Source organism: Apteryx rowi, unplaced genomic scaffold (assembly GCF_003343035.1).
Source record: "Apteryx rowi isolate R43461 unplaced genomic scaffold, aptRow1 scaffold_83, whole genome shotgun sequence".
Lineage (NCBI taxonomy): Eukaryota > Metazoa > Chordata > Aves > Apterygiformes > Apterygidae > Apteryx > Apteryx rowi.
The window spans coordinates 1,776,138-1,792,207 of record NW_020451127.1 but is presented as its reverse complement, the minus strand read 5'-3'; the positions used below and the strand labels follow the sequence as shown (position 1 = coordinate 1,792,207).

Sequence of the window (16,070 nt, the reverse complement as noted above, 5' to 3'; positions counted from 1 at the left end):
GGAGCGGCCGGGCGGCGCAAGCAGCCTCCACCCGCACCGACGCTCTGCGCCTGCGCCCGCCGCGCGCCGCTATTGGCCGAGCGCCCGCGGCCGGTCCGTCCCCTTCTCGCCCCGCCGCGGGCCCTGCCCCCCGCGCGCCCAGGTTCCGGGGGCCGCCGCGGGAGCCGGCTCCCTCCGCCGCCGCGGCTCTCCCCGGGCTCCAGCCCCGCCGAGAGGCGGGCAGGGGGTGAGTATCCGCCGCCCCGCTGCCCTCTCCGCTCCCGCGGGCCGCGGCCGGCGGGGGCGAGSCGAGGGACAGGGTGTGTGCGTCGCCTAATGGCGTCCGGGCGCCCCGGAGGAGGGATGAGGCCGACGGCCCCTCATGGCGGCTCCCTTCACCCCCGGGACCCCCCCGGCGTCTCCCCAGGCCCTGCAGGGTGCGGGCAGCCCGCCGGCCTCGCCTTCCCTGGGGGCTTCCACCCCCCCCCCCCGGCCTTGCTCGGTCACCCCCCGGCACCTCCCTCTCACTCACGGTTATTTACTAATTTTACTCTTTTCCTCACTGTTATTTACTAATTTTACGTATAGGAACTGCCTGGCCAATAAAGAAGGGTCTGGGGGGAGGGGGTGTTTGTGTATATATGTGTATATATAAATATATATGTGTGTGTGTRCACGTGTATATACACATATACATCTGTGTGTGTATATATATACACACACACATATTTACACACACATATATGCATGTATATACACAGATGTATCTGTAAATATATACACATATTTAATATGTGTGTATATATACACATATTTAATACATATGTGTGCATATAGACACATATACACATGTGTGTATATATACACATATACATTTCTGTGTGTATATATATACACATACGTGTGTGTGTCTATATACACATATATGCATGTGTATATACACATAGGTATGTGTTTCTATATGTATACACATGTATTTAATACATATATATGCACACACACACAGAGCTTATTTCCTCTCCCTGCAAAGGGGTGAGCCCCAACGCCATCTCTGGGCTGGAGCGGTTTCCTAGAGGGGCAAATATCGGGGGCGGGGGGGTCTTCCCTTTCTCCCCTCCCCCCACCCCAGTAATTAATTCAATTAGCAGGGACATCCCCCTGAAATTAATGTCTGCTGTTTTAGGAAGGGATCAGCCCTTGCTGGAGAACGTGGTCGCCCCGGGGAGGAAGAGCGGCGTCTTCGCCAGCTGCAGGGTGGCTTCATTCATCAAGTGTCCCGCCACTGTGAGGCATTTTAAAACATCAAGGATCCTAATTAGCCCCACATGGTGGGACACTCCTGTACAATCTTCCGTTTTGCTGTTGGACATTTATATTTTTCTGTGAGTTTTCACAGATGTAGAGAATCAAATCACATTTTAAAGTGTGGAGTTTTGTTTTGTTTTGTTTTTTTTACTTTAGCCTGTCTGGGTAATATCTSGTCAGCGCTGTCTTGGCTAAGCCAGGAAAGGTATCCAGCCTGAATGGACAGGGCAACATTTGCCTGTTCCACTGCCTTTTTTCGTGACTACAGCAGTTCATCTCACACTGCATTCTGCCTCCCGACAGGACACGTTGACTTTATTGAAAAGGTAGAATCATTCACTTACTCAGACTTTTTCCGGGATTATTTGATTCCCAACCATCCCTGTATTTTCTCAGCTAAATTCACGGAAGGCTGGGGCAGCAGGAGAAATTGGGTTACTTGGGATGGGAAGCCTAACTTCGATTATCTGTTGCAGAAGTTTGGTAAGTTATGACTTTTAATATTGAATTGAAACATGTACGCTAAATGCTAGTGAGCTTTTTTGTTGCTTAGGAATTGAAGCACTAGTGAAAACCAAGTAATTTCTCCAGACCTCTTTCTAAGTTAATGCATTCATTTTCTATACTTACTCATACTTTTTGGTTCACTCAGATTCCAATCTTGAGTTTATTCTGTTAATGAAATAAAATAAAGCTATGATATAATCTAACCATACCAGTTCATGTGCCTGTTTAATTTTAACCAAAGGAGCAGTCCTATAGGCTGAAAATATTAAATGGGCAAAGGGGAAAGTATTCTGTAGTTACAGTGAAATATCTCAGAGTATGTCTTCAGGCTGTAAAACGTTAGTATGATTCGTAGGAATCGATACCCAATTCCGCATGTAGTTTGGTAAGAAGAAATTGCAGGTCACAAAAAATAAATAACTTTGTAGACTGGTCTGAATCATGCTGTCCTAGAATGGTGGTGTTGGGAGCGAGAGCTGGGCTAGGGATTGTTGCCATATGTGTTTGTAGCGTACTGAGCATGATGGTGCTCAGATATTAGAGGCCGCTACGGTGTATAAGGTTAAAGAAGTTTGGTTTCAGCACCAATTGTTCTGTTCCCACAGGAACTCAAAAAGTTTTATCTTTCAGGAGAGGCTATAGTACCTGTTGCCAACTGTGATGTCAAGGAGTACAATTCTAACCCAAAAGAGCAGATCCCTTTCAAGGAGTACATAAATTACTGGAAAGAGCACATTAAAAATGACTACCGTTCATCTCGAGGGTGCCTTTATCTGAAGGACTGGCACCTGAGCAGGTAAGAGAGCACCCCGGAATCCTCTGCAGGCCGCAAACAGCGGAGAGCTGCTGCAGAGCCGCAACACTCATCTTTTGATGCCTGAGCGTTTAAATGCTGCCAGTGCTATTTGTTAGCACCTTCCCAGTGAAATATCATTCTTGCACTGCATCACTCTCAGGGTTTCACACACGGCAAGATTCTTAAACAGGTCACTGCTTACTGAAGAGGATGACATTCCTGAGCACTTACCTTTTCACGTATGATGTTTTAAACAACTATACGTTATCCTTGTGGGAACTGTGCGGTTGTACCGTTGGCTTTTGCTTTGGCCGTTATGGTGAAAATTTTAGTCCTTAGGAGGAAGGGAGACATTTATAATCGTGTTTATTTCAGTGAGCATTCTGTCTTTTTTCTGTATGAGTTATAATCCTATAGCATTCATTTTCTTTTCAGTTAACCTTCTCAGTCTTTCATGTTCTCTTAACTTTCTTCAGGCTTTCCTTCTCCTCTTCCAGCCTGCTGCAAGTTAGGTGGATGCACTGTCCATTCCCCATGTCTGCCTAGGGTTTTTATCTCTTTTCATTCACTTCTCTTCTTCTGTAAATGTGTCCTGCTCCTAATCCAACTTTCCTGCAATCAGCCCTTGTTGTGGAACCCTTGTTTTCACTTGTGAGTGTGTCACTGACTTACAACAGAGGAGATTAGTCAGTCACCACCTCCCTGTTTGTCTGCTTTCCCAGATATCTGTCCTGTGGCTTGCTACAAAGAGTCTGTACATGTGGCCTAGGATGGGAAAGGGGCAGCATATATTGTGGGAGGAGGTCAGGCATTTTTGAAAGTCCTRCAGCCTGTCTAATGCTCACACCTCCAGTCTGTCATCCAGTTGGACAACTGGTCTTGCAGACGTCTCCTCCGAAGAGAATGTGTTCCTCAGGGACTGTCTTTGCCATGGTTAAAAGCATTCTCCCAAATAATTCTTAACCTTCACAGCTTTCCTAGGAGAGAGAAAAGCACTGTTGCATGCATTTTGCATGTTTAGGCAGAAGAACTTGGAGTTGTGAATGACACAAAGAACGTGGTAGCATACCATGAGTGGTGTGCTGGAGACTTGATTGGTCTCTGCTTCTGGGTTTGGGGCAACAATGTAGAAAAAAAAATAGCGCGTTTTTCTGAGACCCTTTTCCAACACTTTATCTTTTTAAGAGCTTTCCCAGAGCAAGATGTTTACACAACCCCTGTGTATTTCACATCTGACTGGCTGAACGAGTACTGGGATGCTATAGGTGTGGATGATTACCGGTTTGTCTACATGGGACCTAAAGRTTCATGGTAAGGCAGCTTGGTTTCTGTCCTCCTTACATACTCTTTTTTTAAGATAAATACTCTAGGGGATTATCACATTGTATTTCAGGATAGCATCAGGCTGCAGAGACGGTGTAGCCATGCTGCGTGGTGCTGTACCTGAATGCAGCAAGCCTTGTTTCTTTAGCAGCTCATTTGGTTCTGGTTATGAGCTGTCTTTGTGCAATCAGCTAAATTGTTTTCTGCTGCTCACTGGCRCACAGTATTTCTGTCCTTGAACTGTGGCATGGCATGTGCACACAGAATCTAAAAAAAGTATCATCTAGCTCTAGGTTTAGAGCAGTGAAGCCTTGTGGTGGGTCATCAGCCTCTTCTGATCCACGGCGCCARCAGAAGCCTGGGAGGGGTACTGATGAGTTAGTCAAATATTTTGCAGGTGGAAAAATTAAATCTGATGTGTGTGATAAAGTTATATTTACAGTATTCCAATCAATTCACATCATAGAATCTCCTACCGTTGAAGTATTTATGGGACAGATTCAAAAGTAACTGATAGAGAAGCACAGAGGATGTAAAATACTGCAAAACTGTGTAGATGCAGTGGCCTTTTAATACTTAAAACAGTAAAAATTGAAGATGACCACTCTTTGGGCTCAGATTTGCCTGCATAGTGAAGGTTGATTTCTGTGTGTATGTCTGAAGCCAGAAGTTTTTCACAGACGTGAATTTATCTTATGGGTTTTAGGCACTGTCCTTACTTAAACCTTTGATTTGACCCACAGGACTCCATTCCATGCTGATGTCTTCCGTTCCTATAGCTGGTCAGCCAATATATGTGGGAGAAAGAAATGGTTGCTCTACCCCCCGGGACAGGAGGAATACCTAAAAGATCGCCATGGCAACTTGCCCTTCGATGTGACTGCACCTGGTCTTCAGGACAACAGTGTTTACCCTCGCTACACCCAAAGCCAACCCCCTGTTGAAATATTACAGGAAGCAGGGGAAATCGTCTTCATCCCCAGTGGATGGCATCATCAGGTTTACAATCTGGTAAGATAACTGATACCAATCTTTTCGTAACACAGAGAGAGAACCAGGCAGCAGGCTTGAATCAGATCAAACCTATATTGCTGCAGCACATTGTGGACGCCAAAAGTTTGACTCAGCTGAAAAAAAATAGAGACAAATTCTTGGAGGAAAGGTCATCATTGGCTACTCAACATGATGACCAAGAAAAAAATCTTGAACTCGGAAGCTCCCCAGATCATTGCCCACTAGAAGCTGGGAGTGTGTACAATTGGAAGGAGCTATCTGCACCCTCTTTTCTTATTTTTCTTTATGAGATGCTACTGGTCACTGAGACACAGGATGTTGGACAAGATGGAATTATGCTGGGCTGTTAATCTTGGGTTCTAACTATAAATTGTAACTGACTGATGAAAATGCTAATGAAACAAATGGTCTTCATGATTACAATCTCGTTCTTTTCTTCCCCTATCTTCTCTCATTGTTGCTCCCCGCCCCCAACAAAAAATGTGCTCAGGCAAAGGAACTAGAGACATTTGCCATTTTACAGAGTGAAACAAGATTAGGTTGTTCAGGGATATTAAAAAGAGCCAGCCTGTCAGCATAGCAGTAATGCTGGCCCCCAAAGAAGCATTTTACTTTCTGGGAAATGTGATTTAACTTCTTTACAGCAACAATGAATTGACAGTTGTTCTCTCACACTTGCCTAAGTAGAGCTTATTAACTGTTTAAACTCTCTTTCTTCAGGAGGATACCATTTCCATTAACCACAACTGGGTGAATGGCTGCAATGTGGCTATAATGTGGTGCTTCCTGCAGGATGAATTAGCAGCYGTCCAGCGGGAAATCAATGAATGGAAGGACCCTATGGACGATTGGCACCTACAATGCCAGGTATAACAGGCAGGCAGACARCCAGCATCATGTTATTTAGAGGGTCATGAATTTCAGGGATGCAATGAACTGCCTTATTAGAGCTGTAAGACATTCAAGTCCTTAACCTCATACCTGGAATTAGTGCACATTTCTGAATAAACTAGGAACTGGTGACAATTTCAYTTTTCAGGAAATATATTGCTTTAGTAAGATAATGGAAGGCTTTGTCAGTGCATATTTGCTATGTCAAGGAGGTTAGGATGTTGTCTGAAAAACTAACGCTTCAGCTGGTATTCCTCAATTATTGAGGTTAGCATTAACATAAAGATTAATCGCTTATGTAGAATCTACCTTCCCCTATATAAAAGACAAGTGCTTCTTCCTGTAAACAGCAGAACTTGTAAGACCCCACCCCAGACAGCAGAAAGAGTTTGAATTCCATTCACTGTGAAACACTGAATCTGCAACAAGCAAAATTAAGGTGAAAGTGGCAACCGGTTCTGTTGCAAGATGCTGTTTTTAGAAGGCATAACTAAATTGAGCAGTGTTGTATCTTGTATGCCCCCAAGCCCTTAAGTGTAAAGCAAATGTAAAGTTTATTTCTGGAGGCTGTTGTTACTGCTGCTAGATTGGTATCCTCCAAAAATAGTTTCAAAAATGCAGCCATTTAGTAGTACCAAAACCAGTATTGCTTTTGGGGCTAGTGAAGTTTCCAATAAGACAAAGTATTTTAGTGCCCTTAATCATCAAGAAGTTACAAAAAAGATAATTCAAGATGATTAAACTTAGTTACTAGCTTAATAAAATAATTTCTATAATTCTTACTGTAAATAAAAAGGAATCGCTTCCTTTTCAAAGCTGCTTTTTTTTTCCCCTTAGTTGATCATGAAGTCTTGCACGGGTATAGACTATAAGGAGTTCTACAACTTCCTCAAAGTTATTGCAGAGAACAGGATTTCTGTCTTGGAAAACGGCCTCGATGACGAAGCTTTAGCAAAGAACACTCCAAAAGCTGCCATTTCCACCTTGGGCATGCTCCATGCAGTGTTTGATTTAAAGAGGACTGTGAAGGTGTTARCATCATTGAGTGCTAATGAAGATTTCAAGAAACTAGACCTGACGTCACTTTCTCCACCTCCAGAGGCATTGCTCCACCACTTGAAAGCAGCAATAGATACAGCGCTACTCTAACTTCCTATTTATTCAGTTCTTTGTAAAATGAACCTTTTACAAAATGAGTATTTATAGATGAATGACTCCTCCCTGTTTAATAGCTGTTGCAATTTAAGTACAAAGAGCCTTAATATAGAGTGGGGAGAGAATACATTCACAAGAAGACTGAATACTTTGTGAACTGCCAATGTTTCAGTATCTAGAATAATTGCACAGGGGGGAAAAAAAGAAAGAAAATGGAAAAACCCAAATAATGTTGGTACTRTAGAGGCTGATAAGTTGATCGCTGCTGGTGAGCATGCATTCAGTGGAGATGAATGAAGATTCTCTGTGGAACAAGCTTTGGTCTGRCAGGGCTCAGCACCAAAATGAGTGGTCTACACCATACAGACACCTAACCTGTACTGCAGGCTCCAACAGTTAAKCTCTGCTGTCTCTGGTCACAGCCTCATTGCTTTAAAACCTGTCTTACTTCCAGGAGTAGCTCAGCCTTTTTTTTTTCACATTACCAGATGCTAGTTATTTAGCTYCCTTGAAGACTGAGCTGGCTCAACAGCTGTAGTTTAGATATGCAGGAGCTCTCTGTACTAGTTTCCTTATAGTGACAGTCTTCTACAGCTGAAAGTCTCTGATAGCCTCAGCTTTCATCCTGCTTCAGGCCCTAGGGGATTAGATTTAACATACCAGGAAGGCAGAGTCCTGATAGCAAATCTACCACTAATAATTTTACCATGTGATCCACCCAAAAGGCAAAGCGTGAATATACTCTCTCATTGCTATATGCTATTTCAAGGCACAGTATTTTTATCAAGCAAAGACTTGATTAAGCAGGGAAGCTAGCAGATAATATGAGGTTATCTCCTAAAAAAAAAAAAAAAAAGCCAGACTTTTAACACACCAAATAGCACTACTGCATGGTTACAGAGCACAACTTGCAAGCTGAATGCTACCCTTGGGTTAAAGAGCATTTCCAGTGAAGTATCCCTCTTGCTGCTACTGATTGGCAAGAAAGCCCAAAGCACAAATGGCTGCATACTGTTAACATAGTTGCCCTTTAGGGCTCACTTGAATTATTGATCCAAAACTTCCTCACTTCTCAACCGCAGATGACCAATAAAAGCAACTAATAACCTTATGTTTAGAAAGTGCAATAGAAGAAGTCTTTAGTAGGCTGCAAAGTTTCGTTGTTTTCTAGATAATTCTGTGGAGTTTGTACGGTGCATTTTGCATGTCATATTTTGTAGTAGGTGCTCTGCATTGTGAATAGGAAATGGTACCTGAAATTAAGATCAGTACCCAGGGTATGGAAGAATGGAGTATGGCAAAAACACTTTCAACAGCTGTGACTACATCTCAGTGATTCAACCTTCTGGCAAGATGTTTCTTTGGACTGGAAAATTGCCAGTTTTAAGCAACTCTGAAATTAAGTGTTCACAGCTGTCACTTATGGCTGTTTACATTCTCAAAAACAGGCAGCTGGAGCTTTTCCTCCTTACATGAGTAAGGTGAGATTTCATAGAGGTGTTACCAGGAACAACGGTTAAAGCGGACAATCAGGGTACTGGTAGGAAAGCATGTTCTTTGGTCCTGTATCCTGCATCCTGATGATGCAAGAACCCTCCTCCACAAGGCCAGCTAAGTCGTAGTGTGATCAGTGCAAAACAGTGGGGGAAAATTGCATGAAATGAGCTTAAAATTTAAGCCACGTTCTCTTTATGGATTCTGTAGAGAACAAAGGTGTGAGGTTCTCTTGTGGTTCCATTAGGAAACTAATCTGGAGTTCATCCATGACTGATCAAGGCATCAAGGGAGCCACAGATTGTTCTAGAGACAAGGAGGGGAAGGGAAATTCTCAGAATGGTCAGAAGACAAGAAGATTGAAATAAAGACAGTATGGAAGCCTGGAATCTCTCTTAAAAATTAAACAGCTTTATTTAAATATAAAGTTACTGTAAAACATACATTAGGAATACTCTCATACCAATATATTAACTATTGTAACCAGTGTACTATTTATTAAAGCATAATACTTGTGATAAACAGGAGRAAACAGTCTGTAGAGTTTTGGGGGTGTTTTTTTTGTTTGTTTGTTTCCTGAAGTTACAAACCTGGACAATTTAATGTCAAACTGTAAAAAAAAAATTAAAAAAAAATTAAAACCTAGTTCAAAAGAGCTTTTGCTCTAATAAGCAATTCATTCTTTAGTATTTTCATCTGATAACAGCAGGCTACCAAATATCCCTTTGCCTTTTATAAAGGCATTATAAAAACCAGTCTAATTCTAATCTGGTTTGTACCCTACYGGTGGCAGCGGGTGGTCTGTCAGCACAAAGCTATGCACCTAGGAGAAGCAGTGTTTTTGCAGGCCTGCCCGTGCAGAAGGCTGGGTGTTTCGATGCGCTGCCTCGCCAGGATTTGAGATCTGTCACTCCARACAGATGTTATGTCCTTTGTACAGGGCGTGCAGGAGCCCTTACAGAATAACAAAGCAGCACCAGCGTGTTCAAGGTGCAAGTGTGATATCCCTGAGATTAAACAGGACTCTGCAAAGTATAAATATACAAGTATCATAAAAATAAAGTTAGTCAATAGCAGCTTTACAGTGCAATGGAGAGGTATCGAGTTTGGCATAGTTAGGAAGAAGAATGGAAAGATATTCTTCTTAGTGAGCCAGAAGAAGCCTCCATACTCCACAAAAATTGTCGTTTATGGGCATTGAGAGGGCTTCTCATGTCCCTGCCGCATTTCTACCAACCAGAAATGGAGTTCCACCAACCAAGGCGATTCTTTTGGATTCATTTTACCRTTTTCTATAAAATAACCTCTTCCTTATGTCAGTTCAGCAGTGCAAAATAAACACAGCAACTGAACGAACAGTTAACTGGCATTTCAGGGGAAGGAGGCAGATTGCTTTTGTGGGAAAGTGAGATAAATCTACAGGGCAAAAGAAACCTCAGCCACTTTCCACAAAGAGATTTCCAAACGCGAGCTGAGGTTGCATATCAAAGGCTGTTAGCCAACAGCATCCAAATGTCTGTGCTTTACGATTGTAGCTGGTCYGAAAAAAAAAGAAAAAAAGGAAAACACACAGCAAAACTTTGCTCTACCTTTATGTCAAAAAAATAAAATAAAATAAAAGCAGGGCTGAGTTTCACCAAGGGAAGAATTTCTGAGGAGAAGCTGAAGGTGAACCTCAGCGGAGACTAGCATGCTCCCAATAAAACAGAAACCCTCATCTGAAAAAATAGCCATTCTTCCCTTTCAAAAGGCAGCCAAAACAGCAGCGACTCGATTACTTCTTCATCCGCCAGTGTTCAGTCAGCAAAGTGCAGGAGGGAGGACCCAGTGGGGTCCCGGCTCAGGAGTTGTGAGTCCCGTGGCAGTTCTCTCTCTGATGGAGTCGCATCCTCTGAATGTGTTCATAGCATGACTGGGCAAGGAACAGAACAACCCATTAAGGACAAGGGGGTTTTGTGTCAAATTTTGGTCTCTTGCACATCTAGTGAAATTCCATTGTCCCCCTAGGCTGGGCAGAAGACTAAATCTGCACGTCATAATTAATGAAAAGCACAGTCTATAGACTAGAAGGAAAATAACCTTCTGTGCTAGGCATGTCAACACTACTCCCATTTAATTTCAGAGGGGAGAGCATCAGTGTGTCCATACTCTTTTTGCTACATCAGTAAAACATTGCCATATCCTTGTGATTTCTGATAGAACTTTAGGTTATGACTTTCCGTTCTTCTTGGCTAGATCCCTTGCAGGAGGCCTGGTCCCATTTGGAAGTTCTTGCAGACCTGACAGYTTTGACTGCAAAAATACTTCAGTTTTGTGCATTAGATGGTTTCCAGTCTCATACTGATGCTGGAATTCCTGCCTGGGGGAACTGGATAGATCTCACTGCCTTTGAACTTCCCCCTGTTGTATTACTGGCAGTCTCTCTCTCCAGTAATGAAAATCCCACGGTATCYTTAGACAAAGGACTTTTTTCCCCCCCTTCTACTATTTAAGAAAGTCTTTTCTACCACAGCTTGCCACTGTCACTGTTGAAAACTTTTCCTTACCTCCAGTGCTGTTAGCAGAAAATCGTACAGTCCTCCTTGATTGGTGGGGTCCATCAAGTCTCTGATCAGATGGATTTCAGCTCCCAGGTGCTGTATTCTAGGAAAAAGCAGCAGTCACAACCCTTTTAACACATCTCTGGGCACCAGCATTTGTGGGAATACATTTGAAATCAGATTATGGAGAGAGAGGCAGGCGTGGATCTGGAAGTTCATCACCCTGATCTACCAGAGGCTGAGTCTTTGAGGTATCCTGTRTGACTGGATCTCAGCAGAGATGTTCAGAAATTTTCATAAGCAAATGAAAAATCCTCCATTTCACATGCTCAGTCTCTCTTATGCCCCTCCTCTGTCATCTACAGTTGAGAATATTCCCTAGCAAAAAATCCAGTATCCATCCAATGGGAGTACAACACACACACACACACACACACACAAAAAAAAGCTTCTGGATTTTGAGACTAAGCCTCAAGTTTAACCACTTTACCCTTTTTTGGGCACCAAGCAGACATCCAGAAAATCAGTCAAGGACTTTGACTCAGACTTGCCAGAAAAAGAGACGCAGTTTCATTTTATTGAATATAAGCAGGTTCCTGCAAGTTCCAGCGAAAGCAGCACAAACACAGCCGCTCTTTGCAGAAATGTGTTATGTTTACAGCTATTCCTACACAGGAAAGGTCTAATTACTAGGCGTTCAGTGTTCAAGGCCTTCCCGTCTCCAAACGGGACAACAATTTTTGAATGCAAAATAAAAGTTTTCTCTATAGGTTACAAGGGCAAAGACGGACTAAGTGATTTCCCTTAAATCAGAAATCAATAGGGAGTCAAATCCTGTATTCCTCTCTCAAGACAGGGCACAAACCAACCCAACAGCCTTCACTATGGCTCTTGCAAACTCCTTGACAAAGGAACAAATAAGTCCAGTCTCCRCAGGAAGGGCAGCAATGAGAACAGCCCAACCATTAAAGGCAATCACTTCTGCTGAAACGCTTTTCAAGTCTCTCCTTGGAAGACACCGTTCAGGAAAAGCATGCTAAAATGCAATCCCTGGTTTTTCATTAAAGCCATTTTGCCTGGAAGTGTGGCTGGCTTTTCTCCGGGTGAGATTGCACACAGCAATGGGAACGGGAAATGAAAAGCTTCCACTTACTTAGCTCGTGATACAACATACATCAACAGCGGCAACAGGTCATCCATGGGGAGCTTGTAGTCCTTCTCAACCACCCGAGACACAGTGCTCTCTATCTCCTCATACGTCTTCTGGAGGATCACCAGCTTTTCCCGGGGATCCACTGTGGTGCTGTCAGTGTGAAAACAGCCATGTAAAAGATGCTTCCACTGCACAGCTACAGAGACAAAGCAGCAGTACCAAGAAACCTCAAAGCAGACCTTCACACTAAAAAAAAAAACAGAGCCTGTCAATCTCACATGACTGCACCAAAAATGGGTCAACAAGGTGGTGCCAGGAGGTGTCACTAGAGCGTAATATTGTCTGGATGGACCTTGAGCTCTAAGTCCAGAGCATGATTTGCTCACCTTAGTGTCAATCTTTTTATTTTGGACAGGACTCAAATGAGTTGCAGTCCCTAAGATAAAATTTAAAAAGCATGAGATGAACCACTTTTGGCAGTTCTATCAGGAAACTGCTCTTGCAAGGGAGTAATACCCATGTCACATCTATAAGGTTGGTTCTTCTGCCCATAACTTCCTGCAAGGGTACATATCTCCTCTGCTGCTTTCCCCATAGGACAAGTCATGTTGGCTTTCATCTGGACAGCTCTTCCAGAGACAGCATACGCAGCCCGGGATCTCCCATCTGCAGGGTCCCACAACACTTCCCTGCTCCCCTTCTCTTCCTTCCCACTCACTACTGTAGCACCATCCCCCACGCAGGCCCTCAAGCCAATAAAACAGGCAAAATTTGTTAAATGGTGCTCTGCTTTGCTCCACTATCATCTCACCACTCCACACAGGTTAGATAACCCTCATATAGCTCCATCCATGTGTCCTGAGCAACAGCCTCTATCACGACTTGACAGTCACAGTCACGCCAAATTTGTTATGCACGCTCCAATGGGCAAACTCCATTTCATTAAAGTCAGTTTTTCTGCAGGAGTATCTCAACAAAATTAAGTTTAAATATTTGTCAGGGGAGGATTGCATTTAAACACACTAAACATAGTCTTGACTTTTCTGGAGCAAAATATTTTTTCTGCAGAAGTGTTTTTTTTTTGTTTTTTTTTTTAAATATCATCACAAACAACTTTTCTTTAAACGTCTTTACAGGCTTATTTAAACTTGCAGCCTGAGCCAGATTTGCTTTTGTAAAAAGATGTAAATTCTGGCATTTCCCAGAATACAGAAAATCCCCGTCAGCTCTGACTGTCGATAGGAGGTTATGGGAGGTGACTTACATCAGCTTCTGCAAGCACTCGGTAGCAGACAGGAAACACTTGTCCTTGATAAGGGAGCGCCTCTGAAAGGGAGACAGGATTATGTATTTCAGGAACATCAGGAACATCCCTCACTTAGCTTTTCTGAGTCCATTGCGCCCATCCACAACTGTTGGTGCCCCTCTGGTTATTCAGGTGAAGCTCCATCGTTAGCTAGCACCAACATGTRGTCCCACTCCGTTTCACTAATGTACCAAACTAGCTCTTAGGGCTATTTCTTACCTGGTTGGTTGTCAGGGTGAGATCTTTCAGAGGCCACAGATGTCTAAAAGGAGATTACAGAGAAGATTTAGAAGGCAGTTAAGTCTTAACTCCACTCCAAGTTAGTCTTGACTGCTTTTTAGTCTAATTCAAGGTGACATGAAAAGCCTTGTAGGTGTTCAAGGCTGAGTTCTCTCCTGTTGTTACATTGCTACAGGAAAAATTAATAGTTCAGACTAATTGACCTGAGCTCAGGATTCATTTCATTCACAAATGCTCCTGTAATAATCAGTGAGGAGTTTAGGCACTTTCAGATGCAATTCATCTCACTGAGTCTAGACTGAGCCAAACTGTCTCTAGACTCCAGGTCTCCTGGAGCCTGCTTAAGCCCTTGAGCTACAGATTATGCTATGTTAGAAAGAATCACATGCCTCTTGAGTTCAAGTCATAAGCCTTCACATATCACTTCCAGAGATGGATCTCGCTGCAGAAGTGGGTGAAGGAAATGTCTGGCTCCAAAGCCTTTCCCCTATCTTGAGGCTGAGCGCCCACAACTGTGGCAGCAGGTATCATTTGGTGGACTATAGGCACATTAATAATCTTTATCCGATTGTTCCTGAGCTGGAACAAACCAGTGTTTTGTGAATTAGACAAGAAGATTTTTGCTAAGGGAAAAGGAAAAATAAGCATACATAATAGCAGCTTTCCACTAGTTGGTGTTGTCCTTCCAGACACAGTATTGCAGGAACTCTGTGACAAGACTCTGTGCTGCAGCCTACAAAAAAACTCAGCTCTACAGCTGATGTAGCGTGTTCCCAGGAACCAAGATGTTATAACATCCCTTTCTGCCATGCCATCAGAGCTTTCCCTGGCTGCTAGCTTCCCATCATAGGACATGCATCCAAGGATGAAAAAGGTGACTCACTTCTGCACATCCAGAAACTCTAGCAGCTTGATGTCAGGAAACAGACTTAGGTCCACAATCCCTTGGCAGTAGAGGTCATCTTCTCTTTCATGATAGAGCATGTAGAGCATGAAGAGCTCAGGGTAGAAGCATGGCAAGATCAGAGGCAGGACGATACTGCATGCCTTCTGGTCGCTACAGCAGAGAAAAACGAAGCAGAAACCTACAGTGAAATCTGTAACCTTGATATTACCAAAAGCAGTAGCTACGCAGGACACAGTGGAAAAGCCAGCTTCTGAGACTGCAAGGTTGATCTGTTCTCCCTTCCTCCCTCCTCTTGAGTTCAATGTCACAGTTGGATAGTAGTGACCCATATGACACTCTCACGTATGTATCTTCAGCTCGTGGACAAGTGCATCTTACACTGTAGGACAGGACACTGTTTCTCCAACAGTGCTACCTACAACAAGGTCTCCTTGGCCACTGGGAGAAATCTGGAGCACCAGAGAACTATCTCCAACTGTTCTTTCTGAATTCTTTCAGTAGAGTAGGTATTTCTACTGTGAAAAAGAGCAAATGAAATCAGATCAAGCCATTTTCCAGCTGCTTACCATTTCAAACCTTTGGATTCACTTAGCTCACAAGGGGATGGCTGCAGATTACAGCTTCTTCCCAACCCAAACCCCCTAAACTAGGTCTTCCACAATTATCCCTACTTTCCTATTCTAGGATTCCAACCCCATGTATTCTACTCCTGCCACATTTTCTGCACTGTGCTCCCTATTTCCAGGCCTGCCTACATCTCAGTGTTGATATGGAAGTCCCCATCCCGGCACTGACCAAGTTCCTACAGCTAAAGCGAAGCATGTAGTAGCACTGGGACTGCTGTCTCTCACACGGCCATGCTAACCCACACCGACAAGTGTGGAGTATCTTGCAAGGCTGTGTCCCACACAGCTCTGACTCTCCACACCTTTTATTCTACTACAGAACATGATTAGAAAAAAGTTGCTCTCATTCTTCTGGGAGAGAAGCATGAAAAGCATATTGACAGCTATGCACTCAGAGAAAAATATGGGCAGTAAACCCAAGTCGCATAGGACAGCTTCTGACAAATATGATCAGTTCAGCATTGAATGTATTTTAGAAGCACCCTATATGCCCAAGCAGGTTAAAATTAAACAGCCGGTGGTGATACCTACTTTGTCTCTCCATCCGCACTCTTTGTGGGCAGTTGGCCTTTCTGTTCCAGCGCCAGATGGAGCAAACCCCTAGAAGACAAGCARAATCAAGGTTTAGTTCTCCTCTTATTTATCATTAAGGGTAATTTGGTATTCAAAGATGAGGAGCTTAGCTGCCTCAGCACCAAGTGGGATATCAACACAGCTCTTTGGAGTCCTTGTAGCACTGCTTAGGTCTCTTCAGGAATTTGAAAGAATATATTGGAGGCATCCTATTTTCCTCTACATTGAATCCCAGGATTAACAGAGCCTTATACATGGTGT

At 43.3% G+C, this 16,070-nt stretch overlaps 3 protein-coding genes across 7 annotated transcripts in view; 1 reads left to right on the top strand and 2 right to left on the bottom strand.

Moving 5' to 3' along the window:
• Positions 1-55, bottom strand: part of SNAP47 (synaptosome associated protein 47) — a 30,094-nt gene extending 30,039 nt beyond the window's left edge. The window contains exon 1 of one of the 2 annotated variants that reach the window (XM_026089696.1): positions 1-55. The gene's annotated coding sequence lies outside the window, so the exon portion shown is untranslated. The other variant, XM_026089695.1, reaches the window with a different exon arrangement.
• An 84-nt stretch (positions 56-139) lies between these two features.
• On the top strand, positions 140-10,005 carry JMJD4 (jumonji domain containing 4). Of its 2 annotated transcripts, none has more exons than XM_026089789.1 (7): positions 140-226; positions 1,163-1,767; positions 2,422-2,587; positions 3,773-3,898; positions 4,654-4,921; positions 5,645-5,791; positions 6,653-10,005. In XM_026089789.1, the coding sequence occupies exons 2-7, from the start codon at positions 1,503-1,505 to the stop codon at positions 6,962-6,964; spliced, it is 1,284 nt and encodes a 427-aa protein (XP_025945574.1). In that variant the 5' UTR covers positions 140-226; positions 1,163-1,502; the 3' UTR covers positions 6,965-10,005. The 2 variants fall into 2 exon arrangements, with proteins under 2 accessions (XP_025945574.1, XP_025945575.1); XM_026089790.1 differs by lacking the exon at positions 140-226 and adding an exon at positions 405-416.
• ALS2CL (ALS2 C-terminal like) overlaps positions 8,856-16,070 on the bottom strand; it is a 40,081-nt gene continuing 32,866 nt past the window's right edge. For 2 of the 3 annotated variants that reach the window (XM_026089786.1, XM_026089785.1), the window contains exons 20-27: positions 15,768-15,836; positions 15,030-15,125; positions 14,587-14,760; positions 13,683-13,725; positions 13,422-13,483; positions 12,158-12,307; positions 11,011-11,107; positions 8,856-10,376 (exon numbers count right to left, since the gene is read on the bottom strand). In XM_026089786.1, coding sequence (XP_025945571.1) covers positions 10,305-10,376; positions 11,011-11,107; positions 12,158-12,307; positions 13,422-13,483; positions 13,683-13,725; positions 14,587-14,760; positions 15,030-15,125; positions 15,768-15,836 — 763 coding nt within the window. In that variant the 3' untranslated portion in view covers positions 8,856-10,304. The remainder of the gene's footprint in view (positions 10,377-11,010; positions 11,108-12,157; positions 12,308-13,421; positions 13,484-13,682; positions 13,726-14,586; positions 14,761-15,029; positions 15,126-15,767; positions 15,837-16,070) is intronic. The other variant, XM_026089787.1, reaches the window with a different exon arrangement.